Below are 27957 nucleotides of genomic sequence, written 5' to 3' on the forward strand. Positions count from 1 at the left end.
AGCCTGACCAACCTTGACTTCAAGGCTGTTTAGTTTCCCGTCTTCTGCACCGTGTACCTTAGGCACAGAAATGTAGAAGGTCAGGATGTGCTTGGGAAAGCAGGAGAAGCTGAATGCAGCTACAGAATTGTGTGCATGTGTGTGTCCAGAGATGAAACTAGAGAAGCTGCTCAGGGCCAGGTTGTGAAGGAACTTTAATGCTGCACTAAGAAGATAGGATTTTGTCCTGAGGTGGTGGGGATCCAGGCTGAGATGCCTTTAAGCATGAGAACAGTATTGTTAGCTTTTAAAAGGCAGATATGCAGGCACTATGGAGGATGAACTGGAGTTGGAAGATGAGCTGAGGAGAGACTGGTTCGAGAAAATTATTTGTTCAACCACTATTTATTAAGCATAATCAACGTGGCAGGGAAAGGAACTGGTGAGCAAGACATGCATCTCCCTATTTCATGGAGCTTAGCCTAGTAGAGAATCAGTTACATGCAAATGGCCTATTGTGATGTGATTTTATAATAAGAAATATATATTTGGTCTTCAACCCAGTTCCTGGCACAGAGCTTCAAAAACCCTTGGGATTTCCTGTGATAAGAGCAATAAAAGTGTCTTTTATGTTAACGGGGTGACTTTTGGAAAAGTCCCTAGGTAACATGGTTGGAAGCTGCTTCCAGGGAACCAGATGGCTAGAGGGTTGGAACTTTCAGTACTCCCCCGCAATCCCCACCGAAACTGGAAACCATACAGATGTCCAGTGGCAGGGGATAAATAATACTGAGTGACAACAAAAATGAGTGAACCACAGTTTCACTCAACAACTTGGAAGAATGTCACAAACAAGTTTAGAAACAAGCAAGACTAATCTGTAGTATTAGAAGTTAGGAAAATGACGGGTGGGTAGTGACTGAAAGGAGCTTCGAAGGGGGGCTTCTAGAGGCTTGTAAGTTTGGATTTCTTACATTTTTTTAAAAAAATTATTTATTTGGCTGCGCCGGGTCCTAGCTGGGGCATGCGGGATCTTCGTTGAGGCACGTGAGATCTAGTTCCCTGACCAGGGATTAAACCCAGGCCCGCTGCGTTGGGAGCGTGGAGTCTTAACCACTGGACCACCAGCAAAGTCCCTATTTCTTGATCTGGGTGCTCGTTATGTAGTTGTATTCAATTTGTGAAAACGCATCTAACTACATACTATACACTTATTTGTATGCTTTTCTGTTTGTATATTATGCTTTTCTATAGAAATATACTTCAATAAAAAGCTAAATATATAAATTATTGGAAAAAAGTTTAAGTTTCAAGAGCAACATTTCTTCTAGAAACAAATTTTGTTAATAAGTATTGATGCCTCCTTGTACACCTGAGGAAAACTGACACACTATTATATGAAAGTCACACTTTAAAAAAGAAACCTGTCCCTGTACAGTAATTTGTGTGAATTCTATTAAAAAATAAAATATGTCACGATGGCCAGGTGAGATATTAGGAAGGATTAAGGCAAGGCAAAGGAGAAGATAGCCTTGATTTGGCAGATGGTTCTGTGATAGATGTGGATGTGGTTAGCATCGAAGATAAGTTTCTGATTTGGGATATGGAATTGTTGATGCCAGCAACTGAGGTGAGGGCTGCTGGAAGATCTGTAGGTTCAAGGATATGTGGGGAAGGGCAGATGAATAGGGCTTATTTAATTTATGTTATGTCTGAGATGGCTTAGGGTATCCACGTAGAGTTGTCCAGTAGGGTTTTGGAAAAGTGCATGAAGTATCTGAGTTGTTAGGTTTGGAGAGAGCGGTTTGGTGATCATTAGCATTTGGATGGTCACTGAAGCCTGGGGAAAGAATGAGATTACCAAAGAGCAGTGATTCTCAACCTTGGCTGCACATTAGAATTACCTTGAGAGCTTTACGAAAATACCCATGCCTGGGCCACACCACTGACCAATTAAAGCAGAATCTTTGGGGGTGGAGGCTAGGTCTCTATTTTTCAAAAGCTCCTCGGGTTATTCTAATATGCAGCTAGAATGGGAACAAAATAAACAAGTAGACCAAAAAATTAGACAATGGCATGTTTATTGAATGGACACTATTGTGGGCACTACTACTTTAGCCTTCATGAGGTAAGTACCTGTTTACACTTAAGGGGAGACTGAGGCACGAGAGGTAAGTAACTTGCCTTAGGTTATACAGGTAGCCAGTTGGTGCTAGGGCCAGGATTCACACCTGAGTCATTTACTCCAAGAACTGTTCTCTACCATAACACCCTATTGCTTCTCCACTCAAGAATGAATCCGGGAGGGTTGAGACTTTGGAATGGCAGTGTGAGAAACTCAGCAGATCCTCTTTCCAGTGAAAGAGCCTTTTAACTGGTAAAAATTGTAAAGGATAATCATTTAAAGTCTCTGGAGATTGACCTGAAGACATACAGCAAACGTAGAAACATTTATTCAAGAAAATCTCCTAAATCTTAGTAAGAACAGTGAGCCAGCAGCCTTTGAGCCACGACCTCTTCCTCTCCCCAACCCCACCAGTTCCACATGGTGGAGGCTCTGTTTTCGGTGGGTCTAGCCGAGAAGACAGGACTCACTCCCCCCAACCCCAGCTCATAGTCTAGGGCTAGGAGAGGTGGACTGTGGGCTACTGGAAGTACCAGAAGTACCACCAGGAGAAAGAGAGAGAGGGCCAGAAAAATATTTGAAGAAATAATAGTGAAAAACTACCCGAGTTTGATGACAAACAGTAGTCTTCACATCCAAGAAGCCCAGCTCTGTCCTGACTCCTTCTGTGGCTGCCAGTCTCGCTGTGACTGCAGGCAGGGGATGCCTGCAATACAGTGAAAATACCTGGAATGCGGGTGGGAGAGAACGGAAGTAAGGCCACTTAAAATGCCACAAAGCTTGCTGTTCTTCCTGAGATTCAGCTGTTTTTCTTGAATAAACACTCCCCGCATTGCTGCAGACTTTTGGTTAATTTCCAGAGTTGTGTCCATTTTTGTTGGTTTCTCATTGCTCTGATGGAGGAGAGAATTTTTGGAGACCCTTATTCTGCTGTTTTTTGTTGACATCCCAGTTGAATTTCAATAGGAATTTTCTTCAGATTACTTAGTATCTGTTTATAGTTTGTTCTGAAAGTGTTTGTTAGGTTAATTATTGGAAGTCTAAAACTCTATCCATAGGACCAACTAAGAATAATAATAAAAAATGCACAGTGTATCTTTATAGCAGAATATTATGCAGTTGTTAAAATAAAGTGGTCATTTTAACTGTGCGCTAGAGAAAAATATTCAGGGGATGATGCTAAATGAAAAGCAAGTTGCAAAATAGTATGTGGTATTTTATTTTCATAAAGTTTGAATAAGCAACAAGAAAAACAGGTGTGTGCTATATATATATGCTGAGAACATTTCTAGAAGAAATGTATAGTGTTTTCCTTTGGGGCACCAAAGGGAGTGGGGGGTGCTTGTTACTTCTTCACCCCCACTTACTATTATTTGAACTTTTGAGTATCTGTTACCTTGAAGTAACTTTAAAGAAGTCATTGAAGGGACTTCCTTGGTGGTGCGGTGGTTAAGAATCCGCCTGCCAATGCAGGGGACATGGGTTCGAGCCCTGATGCCACATGCCGCGGAGCAACTAAGCCCATGCACCACAACTACTGAGCCTGTGCTCTAGAGCCTGTGAGCCACAACTACTGAAGCCCATGTGCCTAGAGCCCGTGCTCCGCAACGAGAAGCCACCGCCAGGAGAAGACCGCGCACTGCAACGAAGAGTAGCCCCCACTCACTGCAACTAGAGAAAGCCCATGCGTAGCAACGAAGACCCAGTGCAGCCAAAAAAATAAAATAAAATAAATTAAAAAAAAATAATTAAAAAAAATAACTCACTTTTAATTTCGATCAACTAGGATAATCCACAAGTAGTGATTATGACTAATCTGTTCTCTCTTCACCCCGGTGACTTTCTAGACTTTAGACTTTGTATGTTACAATCCACCCCCTGAAAAAGTCACTCTTTTGTAAGAAGCTTAACAGCCATTCTTTGTCACCTTTATTTTTATCTTTGGAAGAGGAGGAATAACCACCCAGTCCTGAAACATCACGCGTAGGTAGAATTGAATTATCCAAATCGAAAACCTCCCTGCAAACTGGAGGAAAAAGAATCCAACCAGCGTGTACCCATAGGTTCTCCAGGGACTTTTTGGTTAGTTACCCCATGAAATCCTTGAGATTTCATAATCTATTTTGTCTCATTTTGCTGTTATGAAATGGAGTTTTCAGCATCCCTTCTCTTGTCTGTTTTCAGATCACAGAACTCTGTGGTGCCAAGCGGGTTGGTTATTTTGGTCCAACACAGTTTTACGTTGCCCTGAAATTAATTGCTGCAGCACAGTCTGGCCTCCCCGTGCGGATAGAGAGTATTAAATGTGGTAAGTATCTCCCGTTGATACATTTTATTATCCATGACAGGTTTCCTGTTTATGATAACCATTTTTAGTGGGTTTAAGGCCTGTTCTATAAGCATTTGTGGAATTTTTCCTTTCTTCTTCCAACTCTTCTTTAAAGTAAAATAAAACTTACCAGGTATCTTAGTGTTTTTTTTTTCTTTTTTAATGAGAAAAAAATTCAGAGAGTGACCTGAGATTAGTTCCTTTTAACTCACTTGCAGTTAAAAATAGATTTCGTTCTTTAGCCGGCAAAGATTGGGACGGGGATTCTAGAGCCTGTGGCAAAATAATAAGACCGTTTAATTTTCCACTCGAGGAATCTATAATGTCGTTTAAGGCTCTATTAGGGCTGAGTAACTAGGAGAATTTGAGTGGAACTGCCCCTTCTGTCTCTCTTCTTTCCCTGCCAGGCACGTCAGGTATGATCATCTTTTAATCTCCCAATTCCCAAAGCACTGTTTTCATGATTGTTAAGTACTCGGGGGCTACCAAGATTTTTGCAGAATGAATTTATCTTCTCAAAGTTTTGATTTACCATTTTCTTACCTTGCTATCCCTGCCCCCAACCCAGGACATACTTGAGCACTTAAACCAAAAGTAAAGCCCCAAACTCTTAGCATCATTTGCACTGCTTCAGTACTGGTTTTACCAGGCTGTTTAAAGAAGTTGATTATTCAGTGGATGTGCTGAGGTCCTTTTTTAGTTCACTCTGATATGAATTACTTTCCTATGGCCACACAGCTATGCAGGAACTTTGTCCTTTTCCTCATTTTGAGATAAAAATGACTCCGCTGTTCCTACCTGTTCTGTGAAGTCCCTGGTGGACCTCGACGTGGGTTGAGGATTTATGGTTAGTCCATGACAACCTTGTAGGACAGCTGCAAATAGCAGAGAAGATTCTGATAGCTTGACTATGGGAAATGAAACCTTTTTACACTAACCATCAGGAGGCCGCAATCATCCTGCTAACCTTTATTAAAGGCTTAGTGGGTGTCAGACGCTGTCTCATTTAGTCCTCATGACATCTACCTAAATTAGATAATTGTGTCAGTTTCCATTGCCTTCGATAAGCTGTGATAACGAGTACCATTGAAATCTCAGTGCCTAATGGAATAAAGGCTCGCTTCCTGCTTTGCGGTGGGTCAGGTTGAGTAACTTGCCTAAGGATTGTAGGGTTCTAACCAGCTCTAGCCAGGAGCTCAGCCTCCAGTTCCCGTGCTCTTCATTGCTATGCAGAGTAGTCTCTTCTTGATGATTCTTTCTGTTTAGTAAGGTGCTGACTCTAATCTGTAATCCTGGATGTTTTCCGAACGGGAAGAAAAATCTGACCCTCAAAGCATCCCTCAGTATTAGAAAATTTGGTTCCAAAATAGGTTTCATGATGAAGTATTATTTCAGTGGCCGGTTTGGTGTCTAATGGTCACTGCTATCATTCACTTGCTGTGATTAGTTCAAAGTTACAGCTCACTGAATTTCGATTTGTGGTAGGCAGTGATAGTTTCCATTCCATTGTAAATGGTCATTAAGCTTTATTGTAGTATCCCCCAGCTTCATCTTCTGGAAGAGTTAAGAGCTGCTTTATTGTATAAAAGAATAAACTTCTGACACCTTTGTTGCTTATATTTGGTTAGACTGAAGTCTTTTACCTGATTTGTGCTCAGATCTACAGCTTAATTTCCTGGGGGGACGGGGTGGAAGGGATGGACTAAGTTATCACTTGTGTAAAGGATTAACCCTTTTCCCAAATACAAGGCTTTCTCCATTGTATTTTATAAATCCTGATGCTGCCTTTTACCTCTGAGGGTTTAAGTATACTCAGAGTTAATTCTGAATTTCCTTCCTTCATTTAAAGATGTATTAAGTGATAGTTATTTGTAGTCAGCATATGTTGAGTAAGGATGAGGGCAAGACAGGGCCAAACTTTGAGCTGCTACTTAGCATTTTCCGATTTGTTGCTTGAAATCCATTAGCTTAATGTTTGATGACACAAACGTTGAAGGCCAAAGAGAATGCTCTCTGAGAACCTAATCTGAAAGGCTGCTATCTTTAAAAGGCCCTATCACACCCAAGGAGTTGTGAGTCTACCCTTCCTTCTGTAAGAGTCATACCCTTATTTCATGAATGACATGTGCCTGTGTGTATGTTAACCTCTAACCCCTAGCCATTCCCATTTTGCTGAATACCCCTACCATATGCAGTTGCGTAAGCCAGGAACTTAGAAGCCATTCTTTTTTTTTTTGATATTTATTTTTTCTTATTTTATGGCTGCACTGCACAGCATGTGGGTAGAAGCCCTTCTTGATTCCCCCTTTTCCCTCATTCACAATATAATCCATCAAAATCCACTGCCCATTCCCTCCATCTCTCTGCTTCTGCTGGACCAGGCCACCTGCAGCCACACCTGAGCACCACGATGATTTTGTCATTGGTTTCTTGGCCTTCTCTATTCTCTACACCAGTCTCTTTTCCCACACAGCGGTAAGAGTGGTCTTTTCAAAATAGCCAACAGATCGTTTTATCCAGCTTCTTGAAACCCTCCCAGTGGTTGCTTGTTGTACATAGTGCTAAGTTCGGAGTCCCTACACTGATCTGTAAGGCCCTGCATAACCTAGTCTCTGCCTACTTCTCCATCCTCATCTCAAACCTCTTCTTCTTGCTTGCAGTCTGTCCCCCAGCCTCACTGGCCTTCTAGCTATTTCTGGGCCACCTCTTTTCCTGTTGTAGGAAAGACCATATGGTATGTCGAGGTGTTGGGTTGCTAGCGGTCTGTTCTTCCCCCTCTCCTTCCTATGCTGGCTCCTCCTCCTTATTCTTCAGGATTCCGAGGCCGCCCCCACCATCCTTTCTTTTTTTTTTTTTTTTTTTTTTTGTGGTACGCGGGCCTCACTGTTTTGGCCTCTCCCGTTGCGGAGCACAGGCTCTGGACGCGAACGCTCAGCGGCCATGGCTCACGGGCCCAGCCACTCCGCGGCATGTGGGATCTTCCCGGACCGGGGCACGAACCCGTGTCCCCTGCATTGGCAGGCGGACTCTCAACCACTGCGCCACCAGGGAAGCCCCCCCACCATCCTTTCTAAAGTATGTCCTGTCAAATTAATTCATCAACAAAGGAACCAGCATGTAGTAAAGCTGGTTCAAGAAAGTCAGAAGTATTTATAGTCATGGAAAGAAAGAATGCTGGAATAAGATTGCTAAATTACATATAAAATTGATTAATGCCCTACAGTGCAATAAAACTGTAACTGGGTTATTACACTCTTTTCTAAGATAAAATTCATTTGCATTGCTGTCAGACAAGAAGTATTTGTTAGCTAACAGTTTTCTACAAGTTAATATTTACCCTTTCAGAATTGTAAAATGCCTAATCAAGAGTAAATAGTAACTTAAAAAGCACACATCCCTAGGGAATGAGGTACTCCTTGGATGGGCCCATTAGATAATGCTAGGTAATGTGGCAGGCCCCTCCCTACTTTATTCTCTCTCACCGCCTGCTCCTTCCTAGCACTTTTATCAGAGTTTGTAAATACTCCTTTACAGGTTTGACAAGTATTTTGTCTGTCTTCCTTAGCAGTCTGCAAGTCCAAGGGGAAAGGAGGAGCTTCTGGTAATCCCTGCACTGAGGGGCCTTGTGGGTACTCAGAGCATGTTTGTTGAATGAATGACTGAATGAATGAATGACTGAATGAGTGAAGACATAAATGCCTGTGCATGGGGAGCGAGTCTTAATCAGCTGCCACTCTTTAAACTCAAACATTTGGAATTCAGGTTCACCTGGAACTCCTGAGGGATGCCTACAGAAGTCATCTTTCTCAGGCTTTGGTTCCCACCCTCGTCTGCCCTTGAGAATCATCTGGGTAACTTTTTTTTTTTTTTTTTTTTGCGGTACATGGGCCTCTCACTGTTGTGGCCTCTCCTGTTGCGGAGCACAGGCTCCGGACGCGCAGGCTCAGCGGCCATGGCTCACGGGCCCAGCCGCTCCGCGGCATGTGGGATCTTCCCGGACCGGGGCACGAACCCGCGTCCCCTGCATCGGCAGGCGGACTCTCAACCACTGCGCCACCAGGGAAGCCCCATCTGGGTAACTTTAAATGCAAAATAAAAAATACGAGTACCTGGGGCCACCTGCAGAAATTATCATTAAGTTAGTCTGGCGTGTGGCCTGAGCGAGGGGGTTTTCAGAGCTCCCCAGATGATTCTTCTGTGGAGCCAGGGTTCAGAGTGACTTCTAAAGACAGCTGGGTGGAGTATTTTCAGGAGCTTTGCTTAAGCTCTGAGTACAGATTTGGTCACATCAGGGCCTGAACAAGAGGCGCCCAGGGTGTATAACTCCCTGCGCTCGCTCCCCGGGCCCTGCAAGTGCTGATACTGCCTTTCCACGGCCCTGAGAGGGCTGGCCCCAGGCTTCTCTCTGGCCTCACCCTAGTGGGAGATGGGGCGACACGTTTGGTGAAAGCTGACCTAGAAGTGCGGACGGCGGGTGTGAAGTTCAGGGCCAGCAGAGAATTCCTGCAGAGGAAACCACGTGCGAACATTTGCCCTGGGAACTCCTGTACCTTCCTCCTTTCTGAAGACAGGCCAAGAGTGGGTGTGAGGACCGAGGGAAGGTGTAGCGGGGTCAAGAGTAGGGTTTTGAAGCTTTTTGGTGCCATGGGCCCCTTTGGCAGTGTGAAGCTTCTGGACCCCTTCTTGGGGTAATGTTTTTGTTTTTTTAAAAAAAATTTTTATTGGAGTATAGTTGCTTTACAATGTTGTGTTCTGCTGTACAGCAAAGTGAATCAGGTATATGTATACATATATCCCCTCATTTTTGGATTTCCTTCCCATTTAGGTCACCACAGAGCACTGAGTGGAGTTCCCTGTGCTATACAGCAGGTTCTCATTAGTTCTCTATTTTATACATAGTACTGTATCTATGTCACTCCCAATCCACCAATTTGTACCCCCCCACACTTCCCCCCTTGGTAGCCATACGTTTTTTTCTCTACATCTGTGTCTCTGTTTTGGAGTAATATTTTAAATGCGTACAACGATGTGGGATTATAAAGGAAACCAATTAAAACTGACCCTTGAACAACTGGAGGGTTAATCCATGTATAATTTATAGTTGGCCCTCCATATCCGCGGTTCCTCCGCATCCATGGACCCAGCCAGCCGCAGACCGTGTAGTTCTGTAGTATTTACTCTTGAAAAATATCCGCGTATAAGTGGACTCACAGTGTTCAAAGCTGCGTTGTTCAAGGGTCAGCTGTATTTTGAAATTAAAACTGAGATATTTTAAAAAGTTGTTATATAGCAGTATACATGCTTCTTTATTAATGTATTAAATAAAAGATCTGTGATCCAAATAACTAGCTTACTTTCAGAGTAGTGATGAACATAAACAGTACTTCAGGATGTCCACAGCAACTGTAATGTGATATAAAAATATCTGATTTCGGCGGGTGACAAAGTTGCAAGCACTGCTGACGATATTACAGCAGTTCATTGCTTACATTCATAATTGAAAGAAATGCTAACTTATGGTTAGGGTAGGGAGAATAAAGATGTAATTTACTTTCTTATCCAACATGACAGACCCCTTGATTTTTTTCCACAGCCCCTTTAAAGGGGAGTCTCTGAACCCCAGTAGTGCAATAATGTGATTCATGTGGTTTCTAGGGCTGTGTTCCTCATTCCTGACCTGGTGGTAGTCTGGCACAGTCTGCAGGGAAAGGAGGAAGAATTAGGACAAAGGAGTGAGTTATTTATAAAAGGAAATGTGTTCAATTTTAAGATGGTTTTTTTGGTTTCCTTTTGTTAAATGCTCTTTTATGAAATTGATAATGGATAACTGTAACTTACCATCACCCCTCCAAAAAATTATAAGATCAGCCTTCCCGCAGCAGTCTTTACCTGCTCATCTAGCTCTCTAGCTTCCCATTTCCAAATTAGCAACAAATTTTTCCAAATTAACAGGTGGATAGCGCAGGTAGGCAATTATAAGGCTTTGATCAACCCAGGTTTGGGTTAGTAAGACCAACCTGATGTTTTCCCAAAGTAACTTAAGGAAAATGTGTGTGTTCGGCTTCACTTTGGAATTACTGAACATCGTTGTAATTAATTTTTGTTAACCTATAAGTAACTGGTATAAGTGGATGGGTGACGAAAAGTAGTGGGAAGAGAAGGGAGCCCCAGGAGGCCAGGAGTGTTGTTAAGGCTGTAGCTCTGCCACCATTTTGCTGCATGAGTAAGACAAGACCCACCCTCCCCTTCTTGGGCTTAGTTCCTCACCTGTAAGATGTGGATACTTCCAGTAGATTTTCTCTAGACCATTTCCCCCTCTGACACGCCACAGTTTCAGCCTGAATGTTCAAACCTGCAATACAAAGACTATTTTAATTTTCAGGATGACAGTGTAGCCTAGTGGCTAAGAGTGTAGGCCCTAGCAGTAGACTACCTGATTTTGAATCCCTGCTCCATCACTCTTTATTTGTGTACCCTCAGGCAAGTTTCTTAATCTCTTTGAGCTTAAATGGCTGACCTGGAGAAGGGGTATACCAGTAGTAGCCGCCTTGTAGTGTTTTTTGGCCAACCATCTAAACTGTGCTGTCTCATATGGTAGTCACTAGCCACATGCGGCTGGCTACTGAGCATTAAAAATGTGTGTAGTGCGAGTGAGGAATTGAATTTTTAATTAAATTAATAATTTAAATTATTTAAAATTTAAAAGTCAATTAATGTAAAATATTTTTCCATTAAATGCAACTGTATTGTTTTAGTAAGACTGCATTTTACTTGAACCACTGTATTGTGTAAGACAGGGGTCAGCAAACTTTTCCTGTAAAGGGCTAGGTAGTGGATATTTTAGGCTTTGTGAGCCATATGGCCTTTGTTGCAAATATCCAACTCTGCCCCAGAACTGTGAAAGCAGAAGTGGACAATATGTAAACAAAAGAGTGTGGCTGTGTTCCAGTGAAACTATTTATGGACATTGAAATTTGTATTTCATAATTTTCACGTCCTGAAATATTTTTCTTTTGATGTTTTCCAAACACTCAAAAATGTAAAACCCATTCTTTTTTTTTTTTTAATTAATTTATTTATTTGGCCATGTTGGGTCTTTGTTTCTGTGCGTGGGCTTTCTCTAGTTGCGGCGAGTGGGGGCCACTCTTCATCACGGTGCGTGGGCCTCTCACTATCACGGCCTCTCTTGTTGCGGAGCACAGGCTCCAGACGCGCAGGCTCAGTAGTTGTGGCGCATGGGCTTAGTTGCTCCGCGGCATGTGGGATCTTCCCAGACCAAGGCTCGAACCCGTGTCCCCTGCATTGGCAGGCGGATTCTCAACCACTGCGCCACCAGGGAAGCCCAAACCCATTCTTTTTTTAATGGTAATACTATTTTTTAAAACTGAAGTATACCTTGATGTACAATATTATATAAGTTACAGGTATACGGTATAGTGAGTCACAATTTTTTAAGGTTATACTCCATTTGTAGTTATTATAAAACATTGGCTATATTCCCTCTGTTGTACAATACATCCTTATAGCTTATTTTGTACATAATAATAGGCAGCAGGTTGAATGTGGTCCATAGGTATATCCCCAATATAAATGAATTCATGCCTGTCAAAAACCATTTATAAGAATGTTCACAGCAGCTATATTCCTAATGGCTCCAAACTGGAAACAACCCAAATGTTCATCACAGGACACTGGATTTAAAAAATTTCAATGTATTCATAAAAATAGATTATTCCATAGCAATGAAAAAGAATGAACTATGTCTTTGGATGATTATGTGGTGCATTGGATGATTATCACAGACAAAGTGTTGGTCAGAGAAGGTGGTCACAAAGATTAATATTGTATGATTCCATTATGTGAAGTTCTATAATGGCAAAGGTAATCTGTGGATTTAGAAATTAGAATAGGTTGCTAAGTGGGACAAGGCGAGGGGATTAACTAGAAAGGGATATGAAGGCAAATTCTATATGATGGAAATGTATCTTAATTTGGGTGTTTGCTATGAGCTTATACATACATTTGTTAAAAGTCTTCAAGTGGTACACTTAAGCTTTATGTACATCATCCCTCCATACAAAATACTCCTTACGTAATTTAAGAAGAAATCAGTTAGTTGTTAACATTTAACATTATAGTATTTCTTAGTCAAATCCAGGTTTCTGGCCATAATGGTCCATATTCCTTCATAGCAACCATCAGCCAAACTGTGCTGTTCCAGTAGGGCAGCCAGTAGCCACACTACTGCGGCGCCTGAGTGCCTGAGATGTGGTGTATCTGAATTGAGGTCTGTGGTACAGGTAAGTACACATGGGGGTTTGAAGCATTAGTCTGAAAAAAGAATGTAAACTATTATATTAATTTTTATCTTGATCACATGCTGTAATCTATAACATTGGGTTAAAATACACTAAATTAATTTCACCTGTATCTTTTGTGCTTTTTTCAACGTTGAAAAATTTTAATTGTGACAAAATATATAGAACATAAAATTTACCATCTTCACCATTTTTAAGTGTACAGTTCAGTAGTGTTTAGTATATTCACGTTGTTGTGCGACCAATCTCCCCACCTTGCAAAATGGAAACTCCGCCCCCGTTAAACAACTCCCCACTCCCCTTCACCCCCGGCCCCTGGTACCCGCCATTCTACTTTCTGTTTTTACGAGTTTGACGATTGACCCCTCATGTAAGTGAAACGATGCAGTATTTGTATTTTTGTCACTGGCTTCTTTACTTAACATTTTTTTTTGGTAATGTAGCTACTACACTATTTACAATGATATATGTGGCTGACATTATATTTCCAGTGGACAGCGTTGGAGGACACTGCACAGCAGCTGCCACTTTGTAATTTGCCATTTGTTACTGCATTTATGCTGCTTATGTTTCTTCTAATGAATTGGAGAGATTGAAGTATTTCTTATATTCATGACTCCATCAAACGTGGGAAAACAGGATTTTTTCCCTTAGAGGGTCACATGTTTAAAAAAGGAGAGGCATAGTTCTCTTTGTGGAAGGGAAAAGTAGTCATTTCTATTTAATATACAAAGCATTTCTGTGTTCAAAGAATACAATGTAAGATGCCATTGTGAAACAAATGATTGCTGTGCTCATGGTGTCCTTGGCCCTTATCAGTATTTCATTTGAACTCTTGATGTGTTTCTTGGTGTTAATTCAGTTTGGGAGAAAAGATTCTAAACAACTACTACAAATAAATCTTCTCCTGTGATTACTTGACATAAAGCACTGGATAGCAGGTACTTTATTGATTAATTTTCTAATAAAGTTGCCCTGTTACATTTGGTGTACACATGACTAGGAAACAACATTTAGACTGAACATCGACAAACTAGAGTTTTACTTTTCACTTTTTAAAAGCTTGCAGCATTAAAAAAAAAAGCTTGCAGCAGCTTAAGAAAAATAGCACCTTCATTAACCTTTTCAATGATAGGGATATCATTATATATGGTTACAGTTGTGTTAAGTGAGAGTTGTTTAAAACCTTGTAGACAAAGAAAGTACGAGCGAAATTCAGCTGTATTTTGTCTTTTGCTACTGGCGGGGGGAGGGAGGTTCTTTCCCAGGTGAACAATTTTGGAGAAATGTCATAGCCAGGGAAGGAGAGCGTGTGATGTGACGGTGTCCTAAAGGACAGCTGGGGGCTCTAGTGTAATAGTTGATATTCATCAGCCGGGTTTGTGTTCCATTGCTCCCAGAGTTATCTGTTGAACACCAGTGAAACGCTGGTCAGGGAGCTTACAAATGCCAAGCATTTACTTCTTTTCTCCCTCAAATAGGGCTTGGAAGTAGCATCATCCTCTCATGGGCAGATTAGAGTGCAAGTTATTTTATGTGATCTCGTTCCATGTGTTTTAGATCCTTTTTGCAGACTGAGTTGAAACAAATACCTTTCTGAGAAGAGAACCATAGGATTAGCTGATATTTGATTTACTAAGAATCTAGACTTTCTTTTTTCTTGCCTTTTTTCTTTTGAAGTCCATTCCTGCCTTGAGTGTTGGAGAGCTGCCATGGTTAGGGAAGAGTAAAACATTAAAAATGGTGGCCATCCTGTCTTTAGAGGAAAGTCTTGGTTTAATTTTCCAGATTGGTTATTCTATTTATGTCTCTTGGGCCCTTGGCTGATTGATCACGCAGGGATTTGTCATATTGCCTACTTCTTTAAATCAAATGTGGACATAGCAACTAAAAATAAACATGATGTGGATATTAGAGAACCAGGGGCCTTCTTTGCCTGGGGAGCTGGGATACTGCTTGCTGTTGCTAAGAGGTTTTCTGGCTTTAGCACAGCTTCAATCATTGGAAGTGCAGCTGTGTTTTTGGAAGAGGGAGCTAAGGGAAGGCAGAGGCACACTGATGAGTATTATCCCGAACAATGGATCCAGATGCAAATCATTATGCCTAATCCAGAATATTATACCCATTTTTGGCATTCTTGTGCTGTGTTGTGTGTGATTTGCTGTGCTGAGAACTCGAAGTGTGCCAAAGTATCATTTCTGTTTTCAGAATAGTTTTGTTAGAAATTTGAAAGCTAAGTAAATATACCAGACAGTTGGGTTTCAGCTCTTTGTGGCATAGAGTGTAGCTAATGGTTTTGACAGTAGAATCTGACTGAACGTTGGACTGATTGCTCTAACTTTATACCATTTTCCTTATTCCATTATGAAAAGACAACTGGAGACTGAGTGTGAAAATTCTTTAAGCAATGACATAAGGTGAGAGAAAGTGTTGTATGCAGTAGGTTTGTCCTGGGAATGAGGGGCCTTTCTGTAGGTCAGCAGCACTGGCTGGTGAAGAGCCAGCTCTGCCACAGATGAGCTGTGTCTTCTTAGCTCCTTCTGCTCTGTTTCCACATCTATAAAAGGAGGCTAATGATCATCTTACTGTAGTGAGTTGTGAGGATCAAATGAGTTAATATTTGCAGATCTTAATACAGTGTCTGGCATATAATAAGCACTATATAAGTTCTGCCTGCTACCGTTTGTCACTTGATACTGAGTTCTACGATGTCACATCCTTTTTCTTGGTGCCGAACTGAAGGCTGAAGTGGGAGATCTGTCCAAAACCTGAATTTGTTCTGCGATGATTCAACAGCATTTAAAAACGTTGAGCCAGGATACCGTGTTAAACTGTAGCATTTTTCTATTATGACATTATTATAGGAGTCCTTATTGTGTTGAAATCAAATTTAATCTATATTTAGTGTTCTGGAATTTTTCCTCAAAAGTGACTCATCTTTTGGCCATTGAGTTCCCTTTTTTGCAGTTTTCAAATAAAGTCTCACTTGAGCTTCTCTGATTCTGCTCCTAAAGAACTGCCGCTGCCTCGCTTTATGATGTCAAAAACTGATGCTGAGATCCGGTTTGGGAACATGGCTGAGCTGCATGGAACTAAAGTTCAGATTCCGTATTTAATCACAGAAAAAAATACCTTCAAAAGAATGGATGATGAGGATAAACAGGTAAATAGTCTGATCAGGCATGTCTGTTTGCTTTTGACCGTGAATCCTCACAGAGCAGTGCCTCTTAGCTGCTGTCGAGCTTCCAGTGAATTGCACCATCTGGGTTACAATTATAGACTTGGAAGTGAGCCAGTAAAGTTTCCTTGTAGCAAGGAGAAGAGGCTGATGCATAGAAATTACCATTACCATGAGCCACCTATGGGCCATTTAGAGCTTACTTTAATGTAGAATTGTGTCTCAAGTAAGGCTACTGATTTAACACACTTATTTGATGTCTCTAATCACCATTTCCAAATGGGTTCTTTGAAATGTAACTTCTGGGAGTGTTTAATAAGTCCCTTCTTCCAAAAAAACCTGGAGAAAAGGTTTCTCTGGTTAGATATGTTTGGAGAATGCTGCTTCATGGCCTATTCTTGGGGGAAAGGCTAAATACTCAGTCTTAGACGTTCACAGTGCACATTAGCACAGTAAAAGCCCTGAGAAGTCCTGCAATAAAGAGACATGGACATCGGCATGTACTAAACTCCTTTCACCAGGGAATCCCTTCTTGGGGAGCATGTTTGGAGTGCTGTGTTGGGAAATGCTGCCATTACATGTGTAGCCGGAACAAGAATAGGGTGGATGGGCTTTTAAAATTAGACCACTATTTGCAATAGTCAGATAGTGACTGGTAGAGACCAAAGTGTAAATTCCAGATGAGTGAGCCTATCAAGAAGAGGTAAAATAGACTTACACATTAGTGAACCCTCAGGGCATCAGGGTACATCGCATACTTCCAAAGAAGATAAGATACTGAATTATGCAGAAAAGTCAAATTATATTCAATTATAGTATCTTCTATAAGGAAGAGAAATCTGTTATGTTTAGGAAGACCAATCAAAATGTTTTCAAATGCAAGACAATTAAAGGATTAAGTTGGAAAACTAATGTATATGGCTCACCTTGATAATGCTGGATATTTGAGGTATCGTTGCAGAAGTTTCATATTTAAGTTAGGTGTAGCATGTTCTGTTGCTTTCATAATTCTCATATGTTTAAACTAGTTCTTCAGGGATTGATTGATTGATTGATTTGATTTGATTTTTTTTTAGGGATTTAGATTAAAAAGGTGTACAGGCACATACCTTGGAGGTAGTGCGGGTTCCATTCCAGACGGCCACAATAAAGCGAGTCACACGACTTTTTGGTTTCCCAGTGCATACAGAAGTTACATTTACACTATACTGTAGTCTACTAAGTGTGCAAGAGCATTAGGGCTAAAAAAATCCCCAATGTATATACCTTAATTAAAAAATATTTTATTGCTAAAAACTGCTGTCATCTTAGCAAGTAGTAGTAGCATCAAAGATCACTGATCACAGATTACCTTAAAAATACAATAGTAATGAAAAAGTTTGAAATATTTGTAAGAATTACCAAAATGTGACACAGGGACGTGAAGTGAGCAAATGCTTTTGGAAAAACAGCGCCAATAGACTTGCTCGATGCAGCGTTGCCACAAACCTTCAATTTGTTTAAAAAAAAAAAAAAAGAGTAATATCTGTGAAGTGCAATAAAATGAGGTATGCCTGTATCAGAATCTTCAGCCAATACTCTTTGGCATGTTTTCCCACCAGCATTTGGAGAGGAATGAGGGTCCACTATCCCAGGATGGTTGGATGCCCTGGGAACTTTCCAGGCCCATCCCCTGGCTGCGTGATTGAGGACACATCCCTTCCCTTCAGTCTGGGCTTATGCTAGGCCCACCCAGTCTGTGGGTGTGAGCTTACAATTCAAAGCAAATATTCTTTTCTTTTACTTGAAAAAGAGTACTTGATTAGTATCTCAGATTGCATTATTATTATTATTTTTGAGTAAGAGCACCTATATAGTCTCTATATTGATGAAAAGTACTGTTTCCTTGTTACTTGGGTATTCCAAAGTTACCAGTCTATTGGTAGCATTAAAAAAAAAAAAAAAAAAAAAAAAAAAGGAGGAAACCCAGTAGTTGAGTTAGAAGGTTGCTTGTCTTGCCTGGGGTCCTACATAAAGTTAACATTCGAGTTGAGATTTGAATTGTAGTTTATTAAGGCTCCATCCTAGTGTTTAGGAATAGGCTAGTTGGAGTGGTTTACCCATAATGAATTGTTTTGCAATTTCTCAGTATAAAAAAAAAGCTGGCATTTTACTTTGGCTAGCCAGGTCCCAGAATATTTAGCATTAACCATTTAAAATATTAAAAAAAAAATCCACATTGTTGGAAGACTTGGTAAGTGTAAATCCAGGAAATAGGAGCCTTTATTAATGAATGAAAATTGAATCTGTTCACGAAGAGATCAAAATTGGGGAGTATGAATGTTATTTCATGTGATCAGTGTCTTTCGTTTCCCCAAGGAAAATATTATTGGAGTAACTGGAAGTGTTTCAGGCTTGTTTTAGTAATTTAGGTAACTGAGCTCCGGCGAGATTGTTCTCTGGGAGACTTTTGAATCCTCAGACACTGCTTTTTAACCAAGCTGCGTTTCTGAGAAAACATCTCCTCCATTTATTAAAGCAGCCTGCTTACTGGCAGTAGAGTTGCGTTATACTTCATAACCGCAGCTCAGAGCGCCAGGCTCCTTGAGTGATCGTCTCTGAACTCTGCTCTGGTTCTTTGAAGCAGGAAACGCAGTCTCCCACGATGTCACCCCTCGCCTCCCCTCCTTCTTCCCCGCCTCATTACCAGAGGGTGCCCTTGAGCCATGGCTACAGCAAACTGCGGAAAAGCACGGAGCAGATGCATCCAGGTAAGAGGCCAGCTGTCCCAGGCAGTGTCTTAGAGGCTCCTTCATCTATCGGGCAGCAACGCCACCAGCTGCTCAGTCTCCTGACTTAATTACCTCTGGCTTTGGAGACAGGGCTGAATTTAATTTTATACTCTCAAGCAAGGTTAAAAAAAATATAAAATGAAATCTGTGTTAGTAATGCCTTGTTTTCTGTCCTACAAACTAGTTCATCTTTAGACTTGTAGATAATGATTTAGATGATTTAATCCTTCATATACAAATTTCATTACACAGGAACATAGCACGTGAAGGATTTGTATTGTTTTGGAATAGTTATTCCTTTCTGCAAAGCCACCAAACATATTTATATGATAACTGCTCTTATGAAACTACTTAAAAAATAGAACTCTGCAGAAGAGTTGATTCAACCTTTAAAGACTGAGCACATAAATGAAAATATTTAGCTCTTGTGTTTGGGACTAAGAATAAGGGAAATGCCAGGGGAGGCATTGTGCTCAGGTGTGTGAAGTGCCCAGTTGTGGGGTTGCCTGCTTGCTCACATTTGCACTGTGCTGGCCATGTTAGTGGTAGAATACGTTACTTGCTTCTGAGAATAACTTGCAGAGTTGACTCCCTGGCTGCAATGCTTAAAGCTCCATAAATTCACTGTAGCATCTTGTCCTTGTGGGGCTCAGGTTCCTAGCTTAAGATATGACCAATTAAAGGTATTCTAGAATTGGATATCCGTAACTCCCCCCGCCTCCCCGCCTTTTTTTAAAATTCGGTGAGCTGTAACTGAAAGTGACCCAGTTACTGCAGGTTTTTGCTGCATTGAAAATAGTGGTGACTTCTAGAGGGAAACAGATTTAAAACAAAATGTGTGCTAGGCTGGACTAAAGAGACTATAATCTTGCCGAGAGAAGCAGGTGTAGCATGATGGAAAAATCTTTTGATTGGAATCAGAAGGTGAGGGTTTATGTGACTAGCTATGTGACCTTGGGCAAGCCACTTACTGCTCTGAACCATGATTTTCCTCTCCTCTTTTTAAATGGAGTAATAGTATCCTATAGGGGTGTTGTGAGGATAAGCGAGAACATGAGTATAAAATCTGATTGGAAATTGAATCCTATGCAAATGCAAGATAATGTTGTTGGGGGATAGGAACGAAAAATCACTCCCCTGGAACCTGAGTGTCCCATTGGTGTCTGAAATAAAACGGGGTTGAGAATTCTTCATTTTCCTTATAGTCTCTCCTTCCGAATTTCCCTATTTTTAGAAGTGGGTTTTTTTTCCTTAATTTCATCTGGGTTTGGAAATTGGAGTCCTATGCCTAGCATGGTGCCTAGTGTTTGGATTTTAATTCACAGGTGGGTCGTTTTTTGTTCTACCGAGTCACCAGGTTCTACTCTTTTTTTCTAATATTCCTTAAAAAACTTGTCTGTACCAGCTCTCTCTGCTTCATGCTCCATTTTCTCCTCATTCCATTCAAATTGGGCTTTCATTCCCCCAGTGGCAAGGAAATGACCTGCTTCTCTCCTTCGCTCTTTTAGCGGCGTGTGTCAAGGTTGTCCATGCTTTCATTCTTTCTTAGCCTTTTTAAAAAAAAAAAGTGAGGTAAAATTTACATGTGATAAAATGCACACATTTAAAATCTTCAACTTGAGGGACTTCCCTGGCGGTCCAGTGGTTAAGACTTCGCCCTCCAGTGCAGGGGTGCGGTTTGATCTCTGGTCAAGGAGCTAAGATCCCATATGCCTTGGGGCCAAAACAAAACAAAACAAAAAACCAAAAAAAACCACCCCAAAACATAAAACAGAAGCAATATTGTAACAAATTCAATAAAGACTTTAAAAATGGTCCACATCAGGACTTCCCTGGTGGCGCAGTGGTTAAGAATCTGCCTGCCAATCCAGGGGACACGGGTTTGAGCCCTGGTCCGGGAAGATCACACATGCTGCGGAGCAACTAAGCCCGTGCGCCACAACTACTGAGCCTGCGCTCTAGAGCCCGCGAGCCCCAGCTACTGAGCCTGCGGGCCACAGCTACTGAAACCCACGTGCCTAGAGCCTGTGCTCCGCAACAAGAGAAGCCACCGCAATGAGAAGCCTGCGCACTGCAACGAAGAGTAGCCCCCGCTCGCCGCAACTAGAGAAAGCCCACACACAGCAAGAAAAACCCAACACAGCCAAAAATTAAAACAAAAAAAAGGTCCATATCAAAAAAGAACTCTTTAAAATAAAATAAAATCTTCAATTTGAGTTTTAACAAATGGATATACTCATGTATCCACCATTTTGATCATGAATAAAATATTTCCCTACTATATGATCCAGCAATTCCACCCCTGAGTATATATCTGAAGAAAATGAAAGCACAAATTTGAAAAAATACATGGACCCCAGTGTTCATAGCAGCATTATTTACAATAGCCAAGGTATGGAAGCAACCTAAGCGTCCATCAACAGATGAATGAAGAAAGAAGATACACGTACATACACACACACAGTAGAATATTACTCAGCCATAGAAAAGAATGAAATTCTGCCATTTGTAGCAATGTGGATGGACCTAAAAAGGGAATTACGCTTAGTGAAATAAGTCAGACAGAGAAAGACAAGTACTGTATGTTATCACTTATATGTGGTATCTAAAAAATAAAATAGATGAATATAACAAAACAGAAACCTACTCACAGATATAGAGAGCAAACTAGTGGTTGCAGGGTGGGGGAGTAGGGGACTAAGAGGTACAAACTACTATGTAGGAAATACATAAGCTACAAGGATATATTGTACAGCACAGGGAAATACAACTATTATTTTATAATAACTTTAAATGGAATATAATCTATAAAAATATTGAATCACTATGCTGAAATTAATATTGTAAATCAGCTATACTTCAATAAAAAAGTAGTCTGCTTGACATTAAAACCAACATTTCCATCACCTCAGAGATGCCCCTTTCCAGTCACTCCCTCCCCGCCCGTGCCCCCCCAGTGCAAGCATAGTTCTGATTTTTATCATCGTAGGCTAGTTTTGCTTTTTCTAGAACATCATATAAATGGAATCATATTGAATGACTGTGCTCTCGGGTGTCTTTCCCTCAGCACAGTGGTTAAGATTCTCCATGGTGTTGTATCTCAATAGTTTGTTCCTTTTTATTACCCAGTATTGTTCCATTGTATGAATGTATCATGGTGTGACGATCCATTCTTCTGTTGATGGACATTTAGGTTATTTCCAGGGTTTGGCTGTTATGAATAAGGATGCTATGAACATTCGTGTGTGTCTTTTTGTGACATTGTTGTCATTTTCCTGACACCTAGGAGTGGAATTACTGCACCTTAGGGTAGGTGTATAAGAAACTGCCCAAGAGTTTCACCAAGTGGCTGCATACTCCCACTGGCAATATATGAGAGTTCAGTGCTCCTTGCCAGCAGTTGGTACTCTAGTTTCTTTCTTCAGTGTTTTTAATCTTAGCTTTTCTATTACATGTGAAGTGACATCTCCTTGTGGGTACTCTTTTGTTCTTGAAACATTGTTTTCTAAGTTTCTGTTGCTCCTTCCTACATCATGATCCTTAAACTTGGATTTATGCATTTTCAGAAAGCAGCTTAGCTGCTAGGACAATTTTCTAGGAATACATTTTTCTGGGGTGGTTCTCTGTCCAAGACCCTGCCATGATTCCTGGCTAAAGGGGTGTATGTGTATGTTTTAAATCAGACTGAGCATCTTTGGACCAGTCTGTGATTCAGAGCCTCTCTTCTGCCTCTCTTCCGGGCTCCTGCTAGCCTCCTTTGCTGGATGTATCTATAGCTTATGCTCATTGGGTAAGACTTACGTGTCAGGCATTGTTCAGAGTTCTTTATGTGCGCTATTTTCTACTTACCACAACCCTCAGAGGCAGATACTGCCATCTGTATTTTATCTATATTTTAAAAGATGATGTTTAAATGGCAGTAATACTTCTCCTTCCCACTCAACCTGTTTCTGGTCTCCAGAGGCAACTACTTTCTTTCCTTTTTAAAAAAAATGTTTATTTTTTTAACTGAAGGACAGTTGATTCACAATGTTTCAGTGTACAGCAAAGTGACTCAGATATATATATATATATATATATATATATATATATATATATATATATAACATATATGTATTCTTTTTCAGATTCTTTTCCATTATAGGTTATCACAAGATATTGAATATAGTTCCCTGTGCTATGCAGTAGGTCCTTGTTGTTTATCTGTTTTATATACAGTAGTGTGTATCTGTTAATCCCAAATTCCAAATTTATTCCTCCCCTCCTTTGCCCTTTGGTAACCATAAGTTTGCTTTCTATGTCTGTGAGTCTGTTTCTGTTTTGTAAACACTTATTTATTTATTTATTTTTTGGCCTCTCCACACAGCATGTGGCATCTTAATTCCTCAACCAGGGATTGAACTCGTGTCCCCTTCAGTGGAAGCACGGAGTGTTAACCACTGTACCCCCAGGGAAGTCCTGTATCACTTTTTTAGATTCCACATATAAGTAATATATTTTTCTTTCTCTGACTTACTTTGCTTAATATGATAATCTCTGGGTCCATCCATGTTGCTGAAAATGGCATTATTTCATTCTTTTTTATGGGTAAATAATATTCCATTGTATGTATATGTGTGTATATGTATATAAGTATACACACCACATCTTTTTTTATCCAGTCATCTGTTGATGGACATTTAGGTTGCTTCCATGTCTTGGCTGTTGTGAATAGTGCAGCTTTGAACATTGGGGTGCATGTATCTTTTCAAATTAGACTTTTGTCCAAATATATGCCCAGGAGTGGGATTGCAGGAACATATGGCAACTCTATTTTTAATTTTTTAAGGAACTTCCATACTGTTCTCCATAGTAGCTGTACCAATTTACATTCCCACCAACAGCGTAGGAGGGTTCTCTTTTCTCCACACCCTCTTCAGCATTTATTATTTGTAGACTTCCTTTTTTTTTTTTTTTGCGGTATGCAGGCCTCTCACTGTTGTGGCCTCTCCCGTTGCGGAGCACGGGCTCCGGACGCGCAGGCTCTGTGGCCATGGCTCACGGGCCCAGCTGCTCCGCGGCATGTGGGATCTTCCCGGACCGGGGCATGAGCCCACGTCCCCTGCATCGGCAGGCGGACTCTCAACCACTGCACCAGGGAAGCCCCATTTGTAGCCTTTCTGATGATGGCCATACTGACCAGTGTGTGGTGATACCTCATTGTAGTTGTGACTTGAATTTCTCTAATAATTGGCGATATTGAGTATCTTTTCATGTTGTTTGTCTTCTTTGGAAAAAGTGTCTATTTAGGTCTTCTGCCCATTTTTTTATTGAGTTGTTTGTTTTTTTGATATTGAGCTGTATGAGCTATTTGTATATTTTGGAAATTAAGCCCTTGTCAGTCACATTATTTGCAGATATTTTCGCCCATTCCACAGGTTGTCTTTTCATTTTGTTTATGGTTTCGTTTGCTGTGCAAAAGCTTTTGAGTTTAATTAGCTCCCATTTTTAAATTTTTGTTTTTGTTTCCATTACTCTAGGAGACAGATCCAAAAATATATTGCTCTGATTTATGTCAAAGAGTGTCCTGCCTATGTTTTCCTCTAGGAGTTTTATAGTATCTGGTCTTATATTTAGGTCTTTAGTCCATTTTGAGTTTATTTTTGTGTATGGTGTTAGAGAATGTTCTAATTTCATTCTTTTACAGGTAGCTGTCTACTTTCCCCAGCGCCACTTATTGAAGAGACTGTCTTTTCTCCACTGTATATTATTGCCTCCTTTGTCGTAGATTAATTGACCATAAGTGCATGGGTTTATTTCTGGGCTCTCTGTCATGTTCCATTTATCTATGTGTCTGTTTTTGTGCCAGTACCATACTGTTTTGATGAGTGTAGCTTTGTGGTATAGTCTGAAGTGAGGACGTGTGATTCCTCCAGTTCCATTCTTTTTTTAAAAATACATTTATTTATTTATTTTTGGCTGCATTGGGTCTTTGTTGCTGCACGCGGGCTTTCTCTAGCTGCGGCGAGTGGGGGCTACTCTTCGTTGTGGTGCATGGGCTTCTCATTGCAGTGGCTTCTCTTGTTGCAGAGCACAGGCTCTAGGTGCATGGGCTCAGTAGTTGCGGCACGAGGGCTCAGTAGCTGTGGCTCGCGGGCTCTAGAGCGCAAGCTCAGTAGTCGTGGCGCACAGGCATAGGTGCTCCATGGCATATGGGATCTTCCTGGACCAGGGCTCGAATCCATGTCCCCTTCATTGGCAGGCAGATTCTTAACCACTGCGCCACCAGGAAAGCCCTTCAGCTCCATTCTTCTTTCTCAAGATTGTTTTGGCTGTTCGGGGTCTTTGTTTCCATACAAATTAAAAAAAATTTTTGTTCTAGTTCTGTGAAAAATCCATTGGTAATTTGATAGGGATTGCATTGAATTTGTAGATTGCCTTGGGTAGTGTAGTCATTTTAACAGTATTGATTCTTCCAGTGCAAGAACATGGTATGTATTTCCATTTGTTTGTGTCTTCCGTTTTCTTTCATCAGTGTCTTATAGTTTTCTGAGTACATGTCTTTTGCCTCCTTAGGTAGGTTTATTCCTAGGTATTTTATTCTTTTTGATGTGATGGTAAATGGGATTGTTTTCTTAATTTCTCTTTCTGATACTTCTTTGTTAGTGTATAGATATGCAACAGATTTCTTCATATTTATTTTGTATCCTGCTACTTTACTGAATTCACTAATGTGCTCTAATAGTTTTCTGGTGGCAGCTTTAGGATTTTCTATGTATAGTATCATGTCATCTGCAAACAATGGCAGTTTTACTTCTTCCTTTCCAATTTGGATTTCTTTTATTTCTTTTTGTTGTCTGATTGCTATGGCTAGGACTTCCAAAACTATGTTGAATAAAAGTGGTGAGAGTGGGCATCCTTGTCTTGTTCCTGATCTTAGAGGAAATGCTTTCAGCTTTTCACCATTGAGTATGATGTTAGCTGTGCATTTGTCTTATATGAGCTTTATTACATTGAGGTATGTTCCTTCTAGGCAGAGGCAACTACTTTTGACTCTTATAACCTGTTTCTTCTGATATCTAATGTCTTACCTTAAAATCAATGTCTGTTCCACTTTTTCTTATACATCTTATTCTGATGTATCAGTTCTAGTTATCTTCTCACTTAAGAGCATGGGCTGTGATGTTCGTCTCCAGGGCCTAAAGGTAGACTTAGTGGGCCTACATTTCTCATTTCTGTCCATTTCTAGCCTCTGTGACTATGGGTATTTTGCTTTTCTGAGCCTCAGTTTCCCTTATCTGTGAAATGGAATAATCTCTGCCTCAGAGGTTTGCTCTGTGGATGAAACGAGGAATGTTATGTAAACATCTGTTCCTAGCATAACTCGTGGCACATTGTAGGTGCTCAGATATTCCCTCATATTTCCTTTTGTGTCTCTAGAATCTGGCACCCGTTTTATTTTTATTTATTTATTTATTTATTTTGCGGTACGCGGGCCTCTCACTGTCGTGGCCTCTCCCTCTGCGGAGCACAGGCTCCGGACGCGCAGGCTCAGCGGCCATGGCTCACGGGCCCAGCCGCTCCGCGGCTAGTGGGATCTTCCCAGACCGGGGTATGAACCCGTGTCCCCTGCATTGGCAGGTGGACTCTCAACCACTGCGCCACCAGGGAAGCCCCCGTTTTATTTTTGAAGCTCTTAAGTATTCTTGAAAGTCACCTTCTGGATATCATTCATTGGGTGACTGCAGATGGGGAGTCTTTATGGGGCAGGTAGTTGTGGTCTCTGTTCTAGTTTGACACGAATCTCAGAGTGATGAAATCTTTAGGGTTCATTTTATACTCCTCTCCTTGGAGAAAGGTGGTACTTCTAGTTCCTTATTCAGCCTCTTACAAGGGGATCTAAGAATTGTTTATTTTGCATTGAGTTGCATGTTTCAGGCTTTATTTGGGAGGAAGGAGAGTAGAGGCAACGAGCCTTTTACCTTTTACCTTTTTATCTCCTGAGTTCAGCTTTAGTTGAGGAGCGAGGCAGGAGTCAGACTGATGGTGGCCTGAATATCAGCTGTGGTGCCAGTAGAGCTGATTGGAGCACGTGTCTAAGATTTGCGACCAGAGGGCTTTAGACACTCATCTTTCCAGTCACAGGCAGGTATGGACAACTCAGACTTCCCACAGGAGTAGGAAGAGAAAATTTGCCATTGAGGCCAGGCTTCTCCAAAAATGACCCACCATGCGGCTGAGTGTTCAGGCTTTATTGATAAGATGTGTTTGTCTCTTCCAAGGGAAGGAAGACCCTTGTTGGTGAGGGACTGGAGCTATGGGCCAGGCGCCCTCCCTCCACACGTGTCCCTCCTGAGCAGTAGAAGCTCCCTCCCTCTGAGGGGAGCCAGAGGCAGAGGCATGTGAGGTCAGCTTCCCAGGAGAAGCTCGTGACCACTGGTATCCCAGCCGTGGTACAGTTTGCTGTGGTTCAAGCCTCCTGACAGGAGTTAAATTTGATGTTCCATCAAAATGGAATGATCTTAAAAATCCTTCTTTGAGGGCAGCACCTGCTTACCATGTGAGACTTATTTAAGATTTGGACTATGTGCTCTCTGTGTATGTTTCTTTTGCAGGTTTTGTATTTTTAATACATTCTTAGCAGGGTCAGGAAATCCATGTCATGGTTTGCCAGGCAGTGATTTTGATGTTTTAATGTAATTTAATGTGTTATAATACTGTGTTCCAGTTCCTTGGAGGAAATACAAAGAGCAGTTGTGAGCCAAGAGTGGTTTGCTGTTCTTAGCGTGCTGTTATACCTTCTTTATTTTAAAAAGTTCAGAGTGTGCTGAAGGTGATGCCATAATAGGCTGCTCTGCTGTCTCTACCTGATTTTATTTATAAGAAGCTACAGAAAACAGGCATTTTACTTGTTTATATACTTCCAAAAACCTGAACTGTTAACCCACAGAGATCAGAAATGGTTTCATTTTAAGTGATAATTTCTCCTTTCTGTTGGAGCTGAATACTACCTGGTTACATTTAACTTTTCCTACCATATTGGCAAGGTTGTTATTAAGTGTTCTGGAAATAAAAGGAATGAAAAAAATGCATTCATTTTGGTGGCTTAAAACTTTTTCTTCAAGGTAGCAAAATTATTTTTAGTTTGGTTATTAAGTGATAAAATAATAAATATAAAATGCATTTATTCCTTTTTGTAGTTTTCTCTACTTGGTTTTACATTCTTTCCGTTAAGGAAAAGATGACAGTGGCATTTATTTTCAAAAATAAAACAAAAT

At 40.9% G+C, this 27957-nt stretch overlaps 1 protein-coding gene across 2 annotated transcripts in view; it reads left to right on the plus strand.

Moving 5' to 3' along the window:
- Positions 1-27957, plus strand: part of REPS2 (RALBP1 associated Eps domain containing 2) — a 227760-nt gene that overhangs the window by 62345 nt on the left and 137458 nt on the right. The window contains exons 2-4 of one of the 2 annotated variants that reach the window (XM_032620885.1): positions 4289-4412; positions 15766-15914; positions 18553-18679. In XM_032620885.1, the coding sequence (XP_032476776.1) occupies positions 4289-4412; positions 15766-15914; positions 18553-18679 (400 nt within the window). The remainder of the gene's footprint in view (positions 1-4288; positions 4413-15765; positions 15915-18552; positions 18680-27957) is intronic. The other variant, XM_032620887.1, reaches the window with a different exon arrangement.

This window comes from Phocoena sinus, chromosome X (genome assembly GCF_008692025.1).
Source record: "Phocoena sinus isolate mPhoSin1 chromosome X, mPhoSin1.pri, whole genome shotgun sequence".
Classification (NCBI taxonomy): domain Eukaryota; kingdom Metazoa; phylum Chordata; class Mammalia; order Artiodactyla; family Phocoenidae; genus Phocoena; species Phocoena sinus.